This window comes from Accipiter gentilis, chromosome 7 (assembly GCF_929443795.1).
Source record: "Accipiter gentilis chromosome 7, bAccGen1.1, whole genome shotgun sequence".
Classification (NCBI taxonomy): Eukaryota; Metazoa; Chordata; class Aves; order Accipitriformes; family Accipitridae; genus Astur; species Astur gentilis.
Genome location: NC_064886.1, coordinates 41,343,535 through 41,360,670, shown reverse-complemented (window position 1 = coordinate 41,360,670; position 17,136 = coordinate 41,343,535). Strand labels below are relative to the sequence as shown.

Here is a 17,136-nt window from a genome sequence, read left to right as displayed (position 1 = left end):
CCGACGTTATAGAAATAACCGTGGCCTTTCGACCACGTGTTACAGCTGGGGGGGGAAATCCCACCCTGCTTTTCATAAAATAAACTCCCAAATCAATTATTTTCCCATTAAAATTGGCTGGTTGTGAATAAAGCAATATTCAGCCTTTCCGTGGGCTTCCGAGTCTGCCAGCTTTGAGAAAGTACGCTCCTCGCTTGCATTTAATAGGGTAGTAATTGATTTGTTTGCATGATTTATTATTTATAGAATTAATGTATTTGACAATTACCCCAAGAAGAAGGAGGACGTTGAGAATCCCGACATTCCTGAGCGGAGCGGGATGGAAGGGTCATGGGAACAATGAAACGGAGGTTTATTTTAAAGTGTGTCGGGGAAGCGGGGGAAATGGCTTTTGAATTTGGTTTCTAATCTGCTTGGCTTGGATGCTACCGATACACATCCACCATCAGAGCTGACTGTTGCTCTGCCAACCAAAAAGCGGAACAAATTTGGATGCTCTTCTCTGAATAGTTACAGATGTAGCTGGGCAGATGCAAACGCCTTTTCTCTCTGCGGCTGCTGTTGATCGCTGAACTGTTTTCTTCACAGTGCGAATCAAAGGCCAGGACTCTGCTGGGTTCAGGAGTCTTTCCCCCTCCAACTATGTGTGTTTTTCGAACTCGGTTTAATATCAACGCATTGGGCTAAATGCTGCGGAGCAGCTGCGGTGAGCCTGAAGCTTCACCTTTCCACCGAAGTCCCTCGTAAGCATTCAAAGAAAGTGCTTAGAGCCCTGGTTCTGCAATGGGGTGTATTTAGGAAGAGCCTTTTCACTACCTCAGAGTGCTGCTGGAGCCAGTGGGAATCCGTCCAGGCATAATAGACCACCCATGTGGAGCTGGGCCTAAATGTTTGAAGCTCATTCCTCCACTTCCTACTCACGGAAAACTCCCAGCGACTTTGATATCTCTGCGGGGAGTTCAGGATCGGGCCTTTGGTGAGCAATTTACAACCTCTCTGTAATTCAGCATTGCGATTTGCACTCCCGGGCTGCGAGTGCTGACGCTGTCCGTCTGTCCGCTGTCACCCCAAATCGCCACGCTGCGGCTTGTGGGACTTGTTTCCACTCCAACACACTCTCTTCCTCCTCTCCTTTGAGGAAGGGAAAGCAAGTGAGGTAGCAATGGTGCTGTTAATTAATGTATTAACAAGCAAGGGAGGCTGAGATCCTACCAGACCACCTACATCTTCCTCCAACCTCCATGCAAGATGCTCAGTAAAAGCTGTTCCTTACGTGGTTTTGGCTTCCAAAAAAGAGGGCCTGAGCTGGCTTTCTAGAAATAGGGGTACTTTGCCTTAAGCAAGCAAGGAGTTTGCTAATAGGTGATGTCTTTTCTGCTGGTTCAGTTCTCTGCTTTGATTCTACAGGTCTGAAATAGGCTCCAAATCACTTTTCCAGGGTCTCTTCTATCACACGTACTGCAGCCTTTAGCATCAGCTCTAGCAGCTTGATGCGGCTCGTACGGATGCCACTGGAAAGCCTCTCTTTTCAGCGGGAAGCAGACATCCTTATAAATGGAGTTGGTCTACTGGAGGTGCCTGAATCACTTCTAACATCCATTTTACCAAATTGCATAAAATACTCTAGTGAAAGAGGTCCAAAAAAGGACCCTGGGCTTTCATACAAAAGACAAAATGCAGCTCTTGCTTGAAGCACACACAGTTTGTGAAAACACCTAGAAAAAGGGAGTGCCAGATTAATACAAAGCCTGTGAACAATGCAGGAAGAAACTCCTTGTGCTGCAGGAATCATTTCTCTGAAGGGCAGGCTGAACACACAAGGGCAGCCACGGAAAACAGACAAACTGGACCCAAAGAGGAGCACTGAACTAGCGATCTCACTCCGCTTGGTTTTCAATATTGAAAATTAAAAGTAGGCTACAAATTTTAAAGGCAGCAGTTTTTAATAAGGTTTTCATTCACACAGCGTATTAGCTGGGTACTAGGAACTAGTCTTTCAGACCACTGTGAAATGGATTTCCTTGTGTGAATAAGCAGCGCATGACTGAATTTTTGTGCTTACGAAATAGCCTGGCAAAGGAGGCACATTAGGGCAGGTGGGGCCGGCCCCGGCTAACCTGTTTGAGCCCGGCAACATCGCTCGCTGCTGGAAAATAGGTGTGGGGTTTGTGTCACCCCCTGTAGCCAGCGGTGGGTGCTCTCTCCTGGATCGGTCACCAGTACAGATGCAAAACTGGTGAACGAGCGGAAAGCTGTGTGCACCGGTGGGTCTTAGTTGGACTGATGCCACTGTGCATTGCCAAGATGTAGCTTTTCCATTCCTTTCTTTCCTTCTTTCTTTCTTTCTCTTTCTCTCTTTTTCTCTTTTTCTGTTTCCCTCTTTCTTTGTCTTTCCCTCTTTCCTTGTCTTTCCCTCTTTCTCTTCTTTCTTCCTTTCTCTCTCTTTCCTCCTCTCCCCCTCTTTCCTTCCCTCCTTCCTTCTTTCTCCCTTTCTCTCTCTTTGTTTCTCTCTTTCTCCCACTCTCACACTTCCTTTCTCTCTTGTCCCCATTCTCCATTCTCTTTCTCACACTTCTCCCACTTTCTTTTTTGCCTGCTCCCCCACTCGCCTTCTCTTTCTTTGATCCCCTATCCCATTCCGGCCCCCCTCACCCCCCATTTTCCCCCCTCTCCTCCTTTCTCCCCACGTCTCCTTCTCTGTCCCCTCTCCCACCGCCCCCCCCGGCAGTACTCCCGCACAACCGGGAGACCCCGGGGGCGGGCAGCCGGTGCCGGTGCGGTGCCGGTACGGCGCTGCAGACCCCTCGGTGTCCCCTGGGGGGCAGCACACGCCGTGTAAAACCCCCCCGGGGCGGGCAGGTGAACATGCCGAGCACCGGCCGCCCCGGGAACCGATCGCGCCGGGAACCGGCAGCGCCGAGCACCCGCCCGCCCCCGGGGGGACACACACCGGCGTGGGGAGAGCCCCCCGAGGAGGGAAAGGGGTCGGGTTAGTTGCTTTCGGGTGGTCGCCGAAGGGAAATAAAAGCTGCGGAGGGAAAACCGCCGCCTCCCCCCCGCGGGCGGCTCTTGGGGTGATTCGGGAAAACGCCGCTCCCGGGGTTCCCGCAGAGGAACGGAGAGGAAAACCCGCCGTGCCCGGGAGGAGAGAGCCTTCCCCCCCCCCTGCTTTTTGCTCTCTTGCTTGAAAGGAGTCCTCTCTTTGTGCTCCCCCCGTTTGGAAGCTGGTTATTTTTCCTAATGATGATTTTTTTTTTTTTTTTTGCGCTTTTTTCTTCCTTCAATTTGAAGTTTGGGCTTTTCCCAGCCCGTTGTTTTAAGTCTCTGTTAAGTTCCCAGCTGCAGCAAGCAAAGACCTATTGCTGCTTCTTGGTTTTTCTGTAGAAATTCATCTCGGTAAAGTTTTCAGCCGAGGAGAGGTAAGATCCAACCAAGGTTATTTCTCGAGAGCGTACCAGGCTTCTAGGAAGGGACAGCTCTAGGACGCCGCGGGGGTGGCTTTGCTCAAGCTTTTGCATTCAAAAATTCCTGCCTTGTAAAGAGTTACGTTCTTTTAAGAAACCCTGTGTGCTTGTGTACGCTAAGCAAACGCCCTAGTTTTTATGAGAAATACGATTTCTTTGAAAGCCGGAGAGAAAAACGCGAAGTCGTTTTTAAATTATTCCAGGGGGGGGGGGAAAAAGAATAAAATGTTTTCTCGATGGCCGTACATTTACATGAAAAATATCAGCAAACTTTGCAGAATTTACTATTTGTTTTCATTAAAAAAAAAATCCCTCGGACGTTTGTTCGGTTGATGAAACCCTCCCAGGACATTTACGTTTATTACCATCAAAATTAAATAACAATTTCGAAGCGTCCGGCGAAACATCCCAATCAATTTTTCCATCGCAGATCATTTTTAACCATTCCTCCTTGTAGAGGAGCTGCCTCTTATTTTTTATTTTTTATTTTTTATTTTTTTTTCCCGGGCTATCTCATAAAATCGTTTCCTTTCTTATTAAGAAAATCTCCGGTAATTAACAGCACCGCCGAGTTCCCACGGCCGGAGCCGGCCGCGGTCTCGTCCCCACCGCCCCGGCTGGGAGCGGGGAAGGGACACTTCGTACCAGCAAAAATCACAATCTGACTTTGGGGAAAAAAATAAAATAAAATAAAATAAAAAAAATCTTTGTTTAAAGCCTCACGAAGCCACACAAATTACCAGGAGGGAAAGGCAGAATTACAGTGTAAGAAACCAAAAGATCACCGCTTAGAAATCAGAGCAGGAGCAAGGGGGGAGGCAGCGGGAAGGAGCCCTGCCGAAGTGACAGCTAATTAATTTCAACCTTATCTCGGTCTCTTCGGGATCGAATCGATTTGGCAGTGACTATTTTTTTTGTTGGGGTTTTTGGTTTTTTTTTTTTTGTTGTTGTTTTGGTTTTTTTTGGTGGGTTTTTTTCGGAGCGGGAAGGGGGGAATTCGCCGTTTCCCACCTTCATTTCTTCGCTGGGCAGATCCGCGCTTTTCCCGGGTGGGACAGGGCAGCTCGCAGCAGTTTTCCCAATACCTGAGTTTACACTTGGTCACCATGCGTCCCTAATTGTCCCGCTCTGATTGTCTCTAATGAAATCATTAGAGAAAAGGCAGAGGGGCGGATTTCACAGGCACAAGAAAATCCGCCTCAATAGCCGGAACGGAAAAAAAAAAAAAAAAAAAAAAAAAAAAAAGCCACTTAAGTGCGTCCACTGTTTTCTTTAAAAAATGAAATGAAATGAAATGAAATAAAATACAATACCCTCAAACTTCCCCAAAGCGGCAGAGGAACCTCTGAGCCCCCAGCTGCCACCCGCCACCGGGCGATGCAACGTGGGGAGGGGACCCGGTGGCCTTTCCCGGCGCCAGGCGACGGACCGCCGGGCTATTTCACTTCAATTAAATATATTGAAATAAAGAGGGAAAAAAAGAGAAAGAACCTGCCCGGCACAGGGTCACCGTTATGTCGGCATAACGGGGCGATGCGGGGATAAGCGGGGTGTCGCGACTCCCGCCGTCCTTGAGATCAACCTGGCTCAAAAAAAAAAAAAATAATAAGACAAAAAAATTAATAAAAAAAGGTTAAAAACTTGGCTTTTTGATGCAGCGCAGAGGGACGGTACCGCGGGCGAGCAGAGCCCCCGGGCGCCGGCTCCTTTTGGGGCCAAACCGTTAAAATTATAGAAAGAAAGCGGGGGGGGGGGGGGGAAGAGGAATATATAGAATTATTTTTTTTTTTTATGCTTGTATGTATGATTTCAGAGTAAGGCGGGCGGGCGCGCGCGGGCGCGCCCCCGCGCTCCACCATCCCCCCTCCCCCCGATTCCACCCGCATCCCCCGCCGCCTCCCTCCCATTGGCTGCCTGGGCGGGGGGGCGAGCTCCGCCATTGGCGAAGGGTGGTGGCGGAGGGGGCGGAGCCAGCGGGAAGTCAAAAACCGGCCCGGCGGCGCGGGGTGAGTTTTGAAGCTCCGCGGAGGCGGCCGAGGAGCTGGGCGGCTCCGCGCAAATCCCCCCCCTCCCTCCTCCCAAATACCCCGCGCATCTTTCGCCAGGGGCCCCGAGGGCTCCGGAAGATTTCTGGGCCGTTGTTGTGACAAGAACTGGGTTTCCGCAAGGCTGCGCTTTTTTTTTTTTTTTACCCTTTTTTTTTTTTCTCTTTCTTTAATAATTCCCTTTTCCTGCGAGAACAGGGCTTTTTTTTTTTTTTTTTTTTTTTTTCCCCGCCCCGCCCCCCCTCCCTTCTCCCAAACCTTCCCCCCCCCCCTTCCCCTCCCCCGGGCTCCCCGCCTCAGCGGTAGGTGTGTATGCAAGAATCACGGTAATAAAGAGGGAGGGAGAGGCCGCCGGAGACCACCCAGCCCCCGAAGGATGCTGCTGCGGTGCCGCTGCTAGAGGACACTCTGGGATTTAGCTCGTCTCCGAGACTCTCTCTCTCGCCTCCCGCTCTCTCCCTCTCTCCCCTCTTCCTTCTCCGCAGAGGGGGTGCCGGCCGGGGGGGGGGGGGGGCGAGGCCCGTCCACCCTCTTCCTCCCTCCTCCTCCTCCTCCTCCTCCTCTTCGCCTCCTGCCCGGCCGCGGGAAGCCCCCCGTTCTCCATGATGCAGGCTCGCTACTCCGTCTCGGACCCCAACGCTTTGGGAGTGGTGCCGTATTTAAGCGAGCAGAACTACTACCGGACGGCGGGGACGTACGGCGGCATGGGCAACCCCATGAGCGTTTATTCGGGCCACGCCGAGCAATACGCGGCGGGCATGGGTCGCTCCTACGGCCCCTACCACCCCCACCAACCCGCCGCCCCCAAGGACCTGGTGAAACCCCCTTACAGCTACATCGCCCTCATCACCATGGCCATCCAGAACGCCCCCGACAAGAAGATCACGCTCAATGGGATTTACCAGTTCATCATGGACCGCTTCCCCTTCTACCGAGAGAACAAGCAGGGCTGGCAGAACAGCATCCGCCACAACCTCTCCCTCAACGAGTGCTTCGTCAAGGTGCCCCGCGACGACAAAAAACCCGGCAAGGGCAGCTACTGGACCCTCGACCCCGACTCCTACAACATGTTCGAGAACGGCAGCTTCCTCCGCCGCCGCCGCCGCTTCAAGAAGAAGGACGTCTCCAAAGAGAAGGAGGAGGCCCGCGAACGGCTGCTGAAGGAGCAGCCCAAACCCCCCGGTTTACCCGGCGCCGAACTCCCTAAGGAAGCTTCCTCCTCCTCTTCCTCCTCCTCCTCCGCCTCGGCGCCGGCTTCCGAGAAGAAGGTGGTCATCAAAAGCGAGACGGCATCCCCCGACCTGCCCGTCATCACCAAAGTGGAAACGCTGAGCCCGGCCAGCGGCGGGGCTTTGCGGGACAGTCCCCGCAGCGCGGCTTCGCCCCCCGCCGCCTCTTCCCCCGAAGCCCCCCTCCCGGAGCATCACCCCGCCGGGAACGGGTTACCGGGCTTCAGCGTGGAAAGCATCATGACCCTACGGACATCCCCCGCGGGGGATCTCAGCCCGGTGAGTGCTTCCTCGGGCAGGACGGGAGCTTCTATGCCTTTGGGCTACCCGGGTGGGCAAGCCACGGGCTACGGCGCGGCGTGTAGCCAGGCCCTGGACACTAGTGGGAGCTACCACTGCAGCGTGCGGGCTATGAGCCTTTACAGCGGCGAGAGGTCGGGCCACATGTGCGTCCCCCCCTCGGCTCTGGAGGAGGGCTTGAGCGAGCATCCCACCGGTGCCCCGTCGCCCCTCGGTACCCTGAGCTTGCCCCCGGGGCAGGAGGGTGCCCTGGGGACCGGGCATCCCCACGGTGGTGGTGGAGGAGGAGGAGGAGGAGGAGCGGGGGGGGGGCAAGCCACCGCTTCTTGGTACCTCAATCACGGGGCTGAGTTGAGCCACCTGCCCGGGCACGCTTTTGGTACTCAGCAGCAGACTTTTCCCAACGTTCGGGAAATGTTCACTTCGCACCGGCTGGGGATGGAGAGCGCCTCGCTCAGCGACCACCAGGTGAGCAGCAACTCCGCCTGTCAGATCCCCTACAGATCCGCGCCCTCCCTATACCGCCACGCCGCCCCTTACTCCTACGACTGCACTAAGTACTGAGTAGCTGCCACCCCCCTCCTCACTGCCGCCCACCCCCCGCCCAGGGCCATCTGCCAAAAAAAAAAAACAAAAAAACACCCAAACCAAAAAACCCCCAACCAACACCCCAAAAATTAAAAAAAAAAAAAATTATTAATAATATTATTATTAAAAAAGAATCGGGAGAAATAAAACCGCACCAAACGCTTCGGACGCAGGAAAAAAAAAAAAAAAAATCAATCTGACAGCTTCCCCCGTGGACCTGGGAGCCACAGAGTTTGTAGATTCCTGTTTCGGGCCTCCTCTAAATTCCAGGCAAGTAAATTCTACTTGAAAAGGGGGATCTCTCCTAACAAAACCAAAAAAAATTTTTTTTAAAAAAGGAATAATTCTATATATATATATGTCTATCTAAAAGTGGCAAATTTTATATGCTAAAGTATAGGGGGTCTCAGAAAAATAAGTTATGGACCAATATCACAACATCCATTTATACGTTTTAAAAGAAAAAAGTATATAAATATATATATATAAATATATGTCCTGGGTATTTTTTAAGTTCTCTGTTGTGCTGTAAAAAATGTGTGGATTTCTAATCAGGCTGATTTTCAGAGCCATTAATATAATATTTAAAGTTGAGTTCACTGGATTATTTTTGTCTCGCCCAACGATTCCTAACTTCCAAATTAATGACAAGTGATTTCTTGTTCTTCTTCTTCCTCTGTGTACAATTATGCAATAGAGTTTCTTTCGTTTTAGAGCTGTTCTTTTCGCAAGACGAGGAAATAATTTATTTTTTGCTGGTGGATTTTTTTTTGAAAGGAAAAAAAAAAGACAAAGTATCTGATACTTTTTTTATTATTATTTACGACGTGTGATGTTTTGTATAATAGATTTCAACTTGACCATTCCTAAGGACTATTTGCTTTAACCTGCTTCAAAGTTCGTTTGTCTTATGTGGTCCTAATTGTTGTACTTACCTTAAAATAAATCCATGCTGTTTTTTTCTGCTCCAAGTCTGGCGCTTGTCTGTGTATATACGTGTTTTTTGCAGATTTTTCTCCCTTCACCTTTCCTTCGTGCGGAAAACCAGTCGTTTTTAAAACAAAGTCGTTTTCCTGGAGCCTAAAGGTTTCTTATTACGGTTATTTCTTTGATAAAAGGTTTAGTTCACGTGGAGAGCTGGAAATTACACAACTGCGGGGAGGGGGGGGACGACGACGAATAAGGCACCGCGGGGGCGGCCGGGTCTGAGCACCGGCTCTCTCCCTCTATCCCAAATCCTTGGCCAGCTTGAAATTTAGAGAAATTTCCCAGGCCTCCGATGGGGAGAACGGGATTAAAAAAAAAAAAAAAAAAAAAGGGTGGGGGGGGGCCGCAAGGAGAAGGATTTCTGCTGCCCTTGCGCAGGCCCTGCGCGGTGCTCCGCGGATCTCGGCGCCCGGAGCTGGCTCTTCCCACCACAGAAAAAAACTCAGAATCTTCCTTTTTTTTTTTTTTTTTCTTTCCCAAAGGAAGCCCGCAAGGGCACGAGTGGGTGCGGGTGATAAGAGATAAAACCCGGACTCACCGCGGAGTCTAAAAACAAGGCGGAAAGTTCACTTCGGAATAATTTTACGGGTTTAAAATCCTCTGCCGTATTTAAGTTTTGGCTGATTTTAACCTTCTCTCTCTACCTAAGCTCCTGTTTGCAATGCCGGGCACTGACAGACGTTGTGCCTTTTCCCCAAAACAACCTTAACCTCTTAAAGCACCTTTAACCAAGCCCAGAAGTGCGGGTGAATAGCGATGCTAAAGGCATGGAAATGCCGGTAAAGCCTGAAGCAGAATTTAGGAGGGCTCTTTGGGACTTGTCAAGCCCAGCTTGCTGGAGCCCGGCTCCTTTCCCAGCTCCCCAGATGTTGCAGAGGTTCAGCCGTCCAACATTTCCTGGCTGTGCCCCCCGTTTCACCTCCCGCAGCCCCCCAATACCCTTCGTAGCCCTGGCTGGGTTCCTGAGCGGTTATACCCGTGGTAGGCTGTTCAAATCGATGATTTAAATTGGTTTTGATGGGGTAAAATTCGCATGCGCTAGAAAGCTGGCAAAAAGCACCGAAACTCTCAATTTAAATGAGAAAAAACGTCCGAGCCTCACTTGATCTGTATTTTAAGGAACATTCTTGTAAAACTCTTGCCATTTTTCCTGGCTCTGAGGGTGGTTTTTCTTTTTTTCCTTTTTTTTTTTTTTTTAATGCAACAAAACCCAAAGTGCTCTTTTAAAGAGAGCAAATAAATAGGGTAAAGGGTAAAAAAAATTTAATAGGGTAAAAAGGTAAAAAAAAAATATAGGGTGAAAGGGTAAAAAGAAAATAAATAGGGTAAAAGAAAATCAAAGCAGGGAAGAATTTTTCCCCTGTCCAGACCCCTTTCCCCGCGGGTTTTCTCCCCGCGTGGAGCCCAGCGGTGGGGAGCACCGGGTGGGTGCCTGCCCTCCCTCCCGGAGGTGGTTGGAGTCAGGTGCTTGCTGTGGGTTTTCCCACATGCGGTCGAGAAATCCCTGCTGATGCTCCCACAACTTCCCACGCTGGCTAAGGGCGCTGGGCAGGCGGGGACCCTTCCCCTCGGCTGTGGGCAGGGGTGCGGGGCTGGGGTTTCCCCCCCTGGTGCTCTGCAACCTTCTGCCACCCCCCCCACCCCTGCTGCTGCTGGACAGTCACTGGGGGGGCCACAGCTTGAGCTGTGCTTTGGGGGTCCCCTCTCTTCCCCCCAACCCCTTGTTGGTGGGTTTTTTCCCACCCTGTCCCGGTGGGATGCTCCCCTGTGGGGTCTGTGCGGCTCCCAGCCTTTCTCCCCCTCCCCACCCTGCTGCACTCCAGCTTCGAAGATGATTTCAGGATTTCAGGAGCTTGGCAGAAAAAGAAAAGCCACCTATCAGGTGCTGAGAGCAGTGTGGGTCTGGGACCTTGCAGGATCAGGCCTTCCCACTGGCCAGGAACAACACTGGGAGCAGGGTGGGCATCCAGCCCCCCTCCCAGGGGCAGGGGCTGGGGGCTGAGACCGTTGTCCCTTTGCCGTGCCCCGTCCTGGCGTGGGGGTCGGACCCCCTCTGCCCTTCTCCGCCAAGCCCCAGTGTCGTGTGTGTTCCACCCCAGGCCTTCCCGCAGGGAGCTTTTTTTTCCAGTGGGCTGATTTCACAGGTGAGGTGAGAGCAAAGTGGGGGTGCAGGAATCTTTTTGGGGCTGTATTTAAAAGCTGAGATAGGGAGGTGGATAACGCGATAGGCCTCTGTCGCGACAGGTAACTTCAGCCCAGCTGGGGCAGAGGGGGAGGAAGGGAGGAAGGACGAAGGCCCAGGGTAGGAGCTGCAGACAGCCGCAGGCCCTCACATCTGAAAGACCCTCATAATCCCCCCTGCAGCAGATCAGAAGGGCCAAGCTCAACCCCAGTGGGGGCTGGCTGAAGCTGCTGCATGGTCCGTTGTACCGGACTGGGGCCCAGCACGGTTCCGGGCAGCAGAGGAGGATGGTGGATGGGTTTTTTTTTTGTTTTGTTTGGGTTTTTATTTATTTATTTATTTACTTCTTGCTGCGCTGCCATTAACCTACGGGTTTGCAAATCTGTCTGAAAGCCCAGACACCTCTGGGTTTCGGCAGGGCAAGGGACAGTGGTTTTCCAGCTTGTCCCTGCTGGGAAGGTCCCCGAGTGGGGTGTCCCTGCAGCCCGGCCAAGGGAGCATTTCCCTGGTGCTGCAGGACCCGGATAAAACACGATCCCTTTAGGAAGCCCCCCTAAGGGCTTGGCACAACCCAGGCATGGAGCTGTCTGGTTCCCCCCAAAGCCGTCCCACCTCCCCTAGAGCTCACCATGGGAAGGCGCCGGACAGGTTTTTGGGTAAGGCCGTTAGCTCTTCTATTGCTTTGGAGGGAACTTTGCAGAAAGTCCATACCAGGATCGGAAAGGCCGGGAGAGAAAGAAATATACCCCCAATCCTGGGTCAATATCAAGTGACCTCGCAACTGTACAGCGCCGTGCATGGTGAGGGACTGAAGGGTGGGCAGCTCCCGCTGGGCCCCGCCGGGAGGTCGTGTCTATGGGAGCCCAGGCCGGGCACTGATTTACACCCCTGCTCCCCCCTGCGCAGGGCTGCGGCAAGAGCGGGGAGCACTGATTTACACCCCTGCTCCCCCCGGGCCGGGATGCAGCAAGGAGTGGGGAGCACTGATTTACACCCCTGCTCCCCCCAGGCCGGGATGCAGCAAGGAGTGGGGAGCACTGATTTACACCCCTGCTTCCCCCCTTCCCCCCCCCCCCCCCGGCTCCTCTCTGCTGCTTTAAAAGGGACTTGTCAGCTGGAGAGGAGGGGAAACACGTCCAGGAGCGCCTCCATCGCCGGCTCCGCGGTTTGTTGTTGGGTTTTTTTTCTTTTTTTTTTTTTTTTTTTTTCCCTTTCAGAAAAAGAACGACGATAACAACACCAACAAACCCCCATCTCCTCCTCTCCGCTCGCTTCCCCGGCCTCCCCCCCACCCTCTCCCCGCCCCGGCAGCCGTCGGGGCCGCTCCGAGGGCTGCTCCCGGGTGGATAACGGAGCGAGCTCCAGCCTTGCCACCGGCAGGAGAGGGACGAGAAGCAGGACGTAAACTGGGAAGAAGGAGCAGAGAGAAAAGCCGCATCCCCGCCTCCGAGGATTTCCTACCGCCAAGAGGGGAAAACAAGGAGGAAGGAAGAATTTTACTGGGGGAGGGAGCTCAGGCAGTGAGCGGGAACCCCTGTGCCTGTCTCCTGCTGTACACGCGAGTATTTATTGTTTTAATAATCCGTGCTTGGAGTGTCCCAAGGAGCTTGAGACTATCCGAGGTGGGGAGAGAAGGGGGCTGGGGCGGGGTGGGGGGAGACCCTCGGCCTCAGCAAGGCTGCCCTGAGGATGAGTCGGGGGAGTTAGTGCAGCCGGGCTCTGCTCCATCCCTCCCCGGCGAGGATGCTATCGGGGTCGGGAGGGGTGGGGGTTGCCCGGGAGTGCTGATCCTCAGTGGCAAGACGAGGGGAACCCCTCTCTCCTCTAACCCTGCTTCTGCATTCCTTTTTTTTTAATTTTTATTTATTTGGGGATTTATCGCATTTAAGGCACGCCGGCTGGGTCCTGCAGCTCCCGGGGGCCCGGCGGGTGTGAGCACCGCGGGGGAGGGATGCGGTATTACCGGCAAGGGCGGTGTTAGAGGGGTGGGTTTCCCCTCCCACGCGTGGGACCAGCCAGTGAGCGGGGAGAGCCCCCCATCCCCGCCCGAGAAGCCACCTCCCTCTGCATCCCGGCTGTATTTCCCAGGCTCGCATGGAGGCTTGCAGCCTTTAGGACTTTTTTACCCCGGGGGGTGAAACCCCTTCGCCCGATGGTTTGCTGGGGGGAAGGACAGGACGGGAGCAGAAGTGGGAGAAAAACCCCAGGGGTTGCAGGGAGGTCCGGGGTGGGGGGGCATCGCCACCCCGGAGCCCGGCTTTTACCTCTTTCCCTGCCAGATAAAAGTCCCAGCACGGTCGTGGGAGCTGCACTGATGGGATATTTCTCTCTGAAGGAGGAAGAGATCCTTCTCAGGCCTCCTCTTCCCTCCCCCGGAGAAATGATGCTCCACGGAACAGGGTCTCCCCGGGGTCTAACGCAGGTCTGAGCCGCGGGGAGCTGTGGAAAGAGCAGACACCTCCAACTGCATCGGAATCCCTCGGGGCCTCAGATTAAAGCTGTTACATCAGTAAATTAAAAAAAAAAAAATATAAAAAAATCCAACAACAGAAAACACAGCCCCAAACCTGGACGTTTATACAGAAAAAGAGCATCACAAATTCCTAATGTAAGCACCGGCCAGCTGTGTGCACTTGTAAAGTTGTTATAATCCCCCTCCTTGTTATAAACAGGAAAGTACATAATATAAAGCAACAGGCCCGCATTCACAAATACTGACCCTCCTCCCCGAGCCTGCCAAATTCCCCTTTTCTGAAACTCGCTGCAACCCCCGAGCGTCTCCCCCGGCGCAGCCCAGCCCGCCCGGGGCTCAGCCCGGGGCTCGCCCCCAGCCTGCTCCCGAGAACGGGACCCGGGGGTGGCCGGGGGGCGGGGGGGAAACAGGGACAGGGAGAGGTGCAGGGTCCGGCCGGGGAGCCCCACCACACCTGACCCCCCCCCTTCCTCCAGGCAGTCCCTTTTTCTTCCTTCCCGTCGCAGCGCTGCCTTCTCTCATCCATCCCTTTTTCTTCCTTTCTTAATTTTTTTTGTTTTTTTTTTTTTTTTTTTTTTTCTGTTGTTTAATGCCCCAGTTTTCCTGCGGGGATCCTAGCCCGCTCCTCCCCGAGCTCCAGCAGTGTACATCCTGCTCTGCTGTGTGTGCTTACAGCGTCAAAGGGTGGACGTGATATTTCAAACATCAGATCAGTGCGTTTATATATTGGGTGCCCGGAAATTTTTCCAAATAAACACAGCTTGATTCGACTTGGGTGGGCAGACTTATCAACAGACTAATTCTATAAACAAATGAAGGAATAACCCGGAGACCATTGGCTGGTACCAGCAAGACACGTGGAGAGAGCTTGGAGTTTTGTAGCAATGAAATTTTAATTAATGTGGGTGGGCTGAGAACACAAACGACTGTTTATCAGAGACAATTTATTTTCCAGTGCTAAGTCAACATATAATAGCAAACTTACAACAATTATTTAACTTTTTTTTTTTTTTCCCTCCTTTTTTTTTTTTTTTTTTAAGAGCTATGAAGCGGGGACAGAGGCAGAGCGAGCTCCTTCAGGCAGGGCTGGGATCCGAGCTCGCACAAATAGCTGCCCGGTGGATTCGTCCCAGGTTCCTACCCTTCCCCGTCCCTTCGCTCGGCTCCGAAGGGGAAGACCCGGAGCTAAAAGCCCCTCGGCGATGAGCCACATCTACGGCAACCACCTCTCCCCCATGGGCAACCCCTCCATGGTTTATCTCCCGGCCGCCCTGGGCTTCTCCCCCAGCTCGACCGTCTCCCACCAGGACCCCCCGCAGAAACCCCCTTACAGCTACATCGCCCTCATCGCTATGGCCATCAAAGAAGCTCCGGAGCAGAAGGTGACCCTCAGCGGTATCTACCAATTTATCATGGACCGTTTCCCTTTCTATCACGACAACAAGCAAGGTTGGCAAAACAGCATCCGTCACAACCTCTCCCTCAACGACTGCTTCGTCAAAGTGCCCCGGGAAAAGGGACGACCCGGCAAAGGTAGCTACTGGACCTTGGATCCCCGCTGCCTGGACATGTTCGAGAACGGCAACTACCGCCGGAGGAAGAGAAAACCCAAAACCCCGGGGCCACCGGAGGCGAAAAGCGGGGCGGTCCCCGCGGGTGGCGAGCAACGGGGACCGCTCCTTCGCCCCGACGAGCCCAAGAGGATCAAAGGGAGGGGGGCTGGCGACACGGGCGACCAAGGGCTCCCCAGGGCGGCTGGGGGACAAGCCGTTCCCCCCGGGGCTTCGCCCCGCTCCCCCGCTCCCCCGGCCCCCGCCGCGTCCCGGCCACCCCCCGGCGCCGCCGCCGCCGCCGCCGCCGCCGCCGCCCCCCCGGGGCCGCACAAGAGCGATCCACGGGGCCGCAGCTTCAGCATCGAAAGCATCCTCGCCCAGGGCTTGAGGCAGCCTCCCCCCGCGGGGGGAAGCCCCAAAACGGCCCGGGAGAGCCCAGTCGGTTGCCTCGGCGGTTCTTTGGTCGCCAACGGTGGGTTCGGGCCGGCCCTCGATGCTTCTTCCCTCGTGTTCGACTCCCGGGTGCACGGGAGGCTTTACCACATCGGCATCCCTTTCCTCTCCTGCTTCCCTTTTCACTTCTCCGAGGCGGTATTTAATTTTCAGTAATTGCCCCTTCATTATTCCCACCCCCCCCACCCAGGCCAGGTCGCTGCTCCGGGGGCGAGATGGGAGGGAGAGACCGGACTCAGACCTCACCAAGCGGGTAAAGACCCCCCAAAAAACCCCAAACCCCACCAAAAAAAGCGATGGTAAAGGTGACTCAGGATTTCAGGGCATTTTCAAGGCACGTCTAGCTGCGGAGCTCTCTTTAGCCATTGCCTCCCACCCCCCCCCCCCCCCCCCCCGCCAGATCGACTTTTAAAGGTAAACTGGTTTTCTTTTCCCGTGGGTGGTGGAGGTAGAGAGGCAGGCAGTGGGGGGGGTCCCACGCTGGCCTCCAAGCCCCGTCGGATTCGCTCTGCACCTTTAGTCTTTGCATCCCTCAGGTTTCTCAGACCTGGTTTCTGCTGAGCCCTTTGGGTCTCCGGTTTTCTTCTTTTTTTTTCTTTTTTTTTTCTTCCTTTGGAAAACCAAACCCATCCCTTCCATCCCTGGGGGAGGAGGCTGAGTTTTGTTTTGCTATGAATACCCACAGATGCCTGCACATAATAATTCTTGATATCTCCCTACCGGCCCAGTCCACCGAGCGGGTAAAAATCAGGTAACCGGAGCTGAAATAAGGGCAGACCGAACAACCCAGGCTTATTCCACACGATCCTGCTCGCTTTGACTCAGCACTGTATATAACGCATGGCGTTAACACAAGCTGGTTCCCTGCCTAGCACTTGTGCTTCTTGAGTATCGCGATAGCGTTTCTGTCTCACTGATGTGGCCAGAGAAGGGGGGGGGAACGGATGAGCAAACACGTTGTAAACGTGGAGATGCAGCTGCTTTCCATGTCTTGCTGGGCTCGGTTGCTTCTGACCAAAAAAGACTGAAGCAGGGTTGTGGAGGCTGGTCTTGGAGTTTTGAAGTAGCTGTGTTAACAACCCAGACAACTACCAGGAAAAAAAAAAAAAAAAAAAAAAGACATCAGCTGTGTTTCTAAAGTTTTCTTTTTTCTTAAAGAAGGAAGAATCCAGACACATTACAAGCAATCAGGATTTTTTTTTTTTTTTTTTTTTTTTTTTTTGCCATAAATAGAGGCTTTTTGTCTATTAGTGGATAAATGCCCTTTTGGAAAAAAATTATAAATCTATATTCTCAATTTTCTTTATGAAACCAAACCTATATCCAATAAAAATATTTTGTTCAGGACTGTGGCTGATGTGTTGTAAAACACCTCTTGGCTCATGCGGCTGGAAGGCCGAGGAACGGGGCCTGCTGCTGGACGCAGCAGCCAGCTCTGGTGCAAATATTCCTGTGGTGGCATGATGTGCTCCTCTGCCAGGAGGAGGGAAAAGGTGGGAGAGGCTAAAAACAGGATCCTGGGAAATTACCCATTCCTTGCAACCAAGATAACGTTTCCCCAAATGATTCTGTTTCTTCTTCCTTCCCCTCCCTCCATCCCACCCCATCAATTAGCACCGGGACTATCGGAAATCTGGGTTTCTCTGGTGAGTTGTGATTCAGCTTTTGCAGAGGAAGACCAGCATCAAACTGCTTTGACACCTGGACCAGGGGCTCAGGGGGGCTCATTTCAACACAAAGCGAAGAGCTCTCATGTGGGGAAGTACAGAAAAATCTCCAAAAGATGGGAACTGATGTTGAGTTTCCCAAAAGAAGGATGCTCTTAGGTTGATCCCTGGATCAGCAGATGCTGTCTCACTGTG

At 53.0% G+C, this 17,136-nt stretch overlaps 2 protein-coding genes across 2 annotated transcripts; both read left to right on the top strand.

Moving 5' to 3' along the window:
* Positions 1-5,773: 5,773 nt before the first annotated feature.
* Positions 5,774-7,684, top strand: FOXC2 (forkhead box C2). Its single transcript, XM_049806631.1, has one exon. The coding sequence runs from the start codon at positions 6,112-6,114 to the stop codon at positions 7,600-7,602; it is 1,491 nt and encodes a 496-aa protein (XP_049662588.1). The 5' UTR covers positions 5,774-6,111; the 3' UTR covers positions 7,603-7,684.
* Positions 7,685-14,324: 6,640 nt separating this feature from the next.
* On the top strand, positions 14,325-15,443 carry FOXL1 (forkhead box L1). Its single transcript, XM_049806632.1, has one exon. The coding sequence runs from the start codon at positions 14,471-14,473 to the stop codon at positions 15,428-15,430; it is 960 nt and encodes a 319-aa protein (XP_049662589.1). The 5' UTR covers positions 14,325-14,470; the 3' UTR covers positions 15,431-15,443.
* The last annotated feature ends 1,693 nt before the right edge of the window (positions 15,444-17,136 follow it).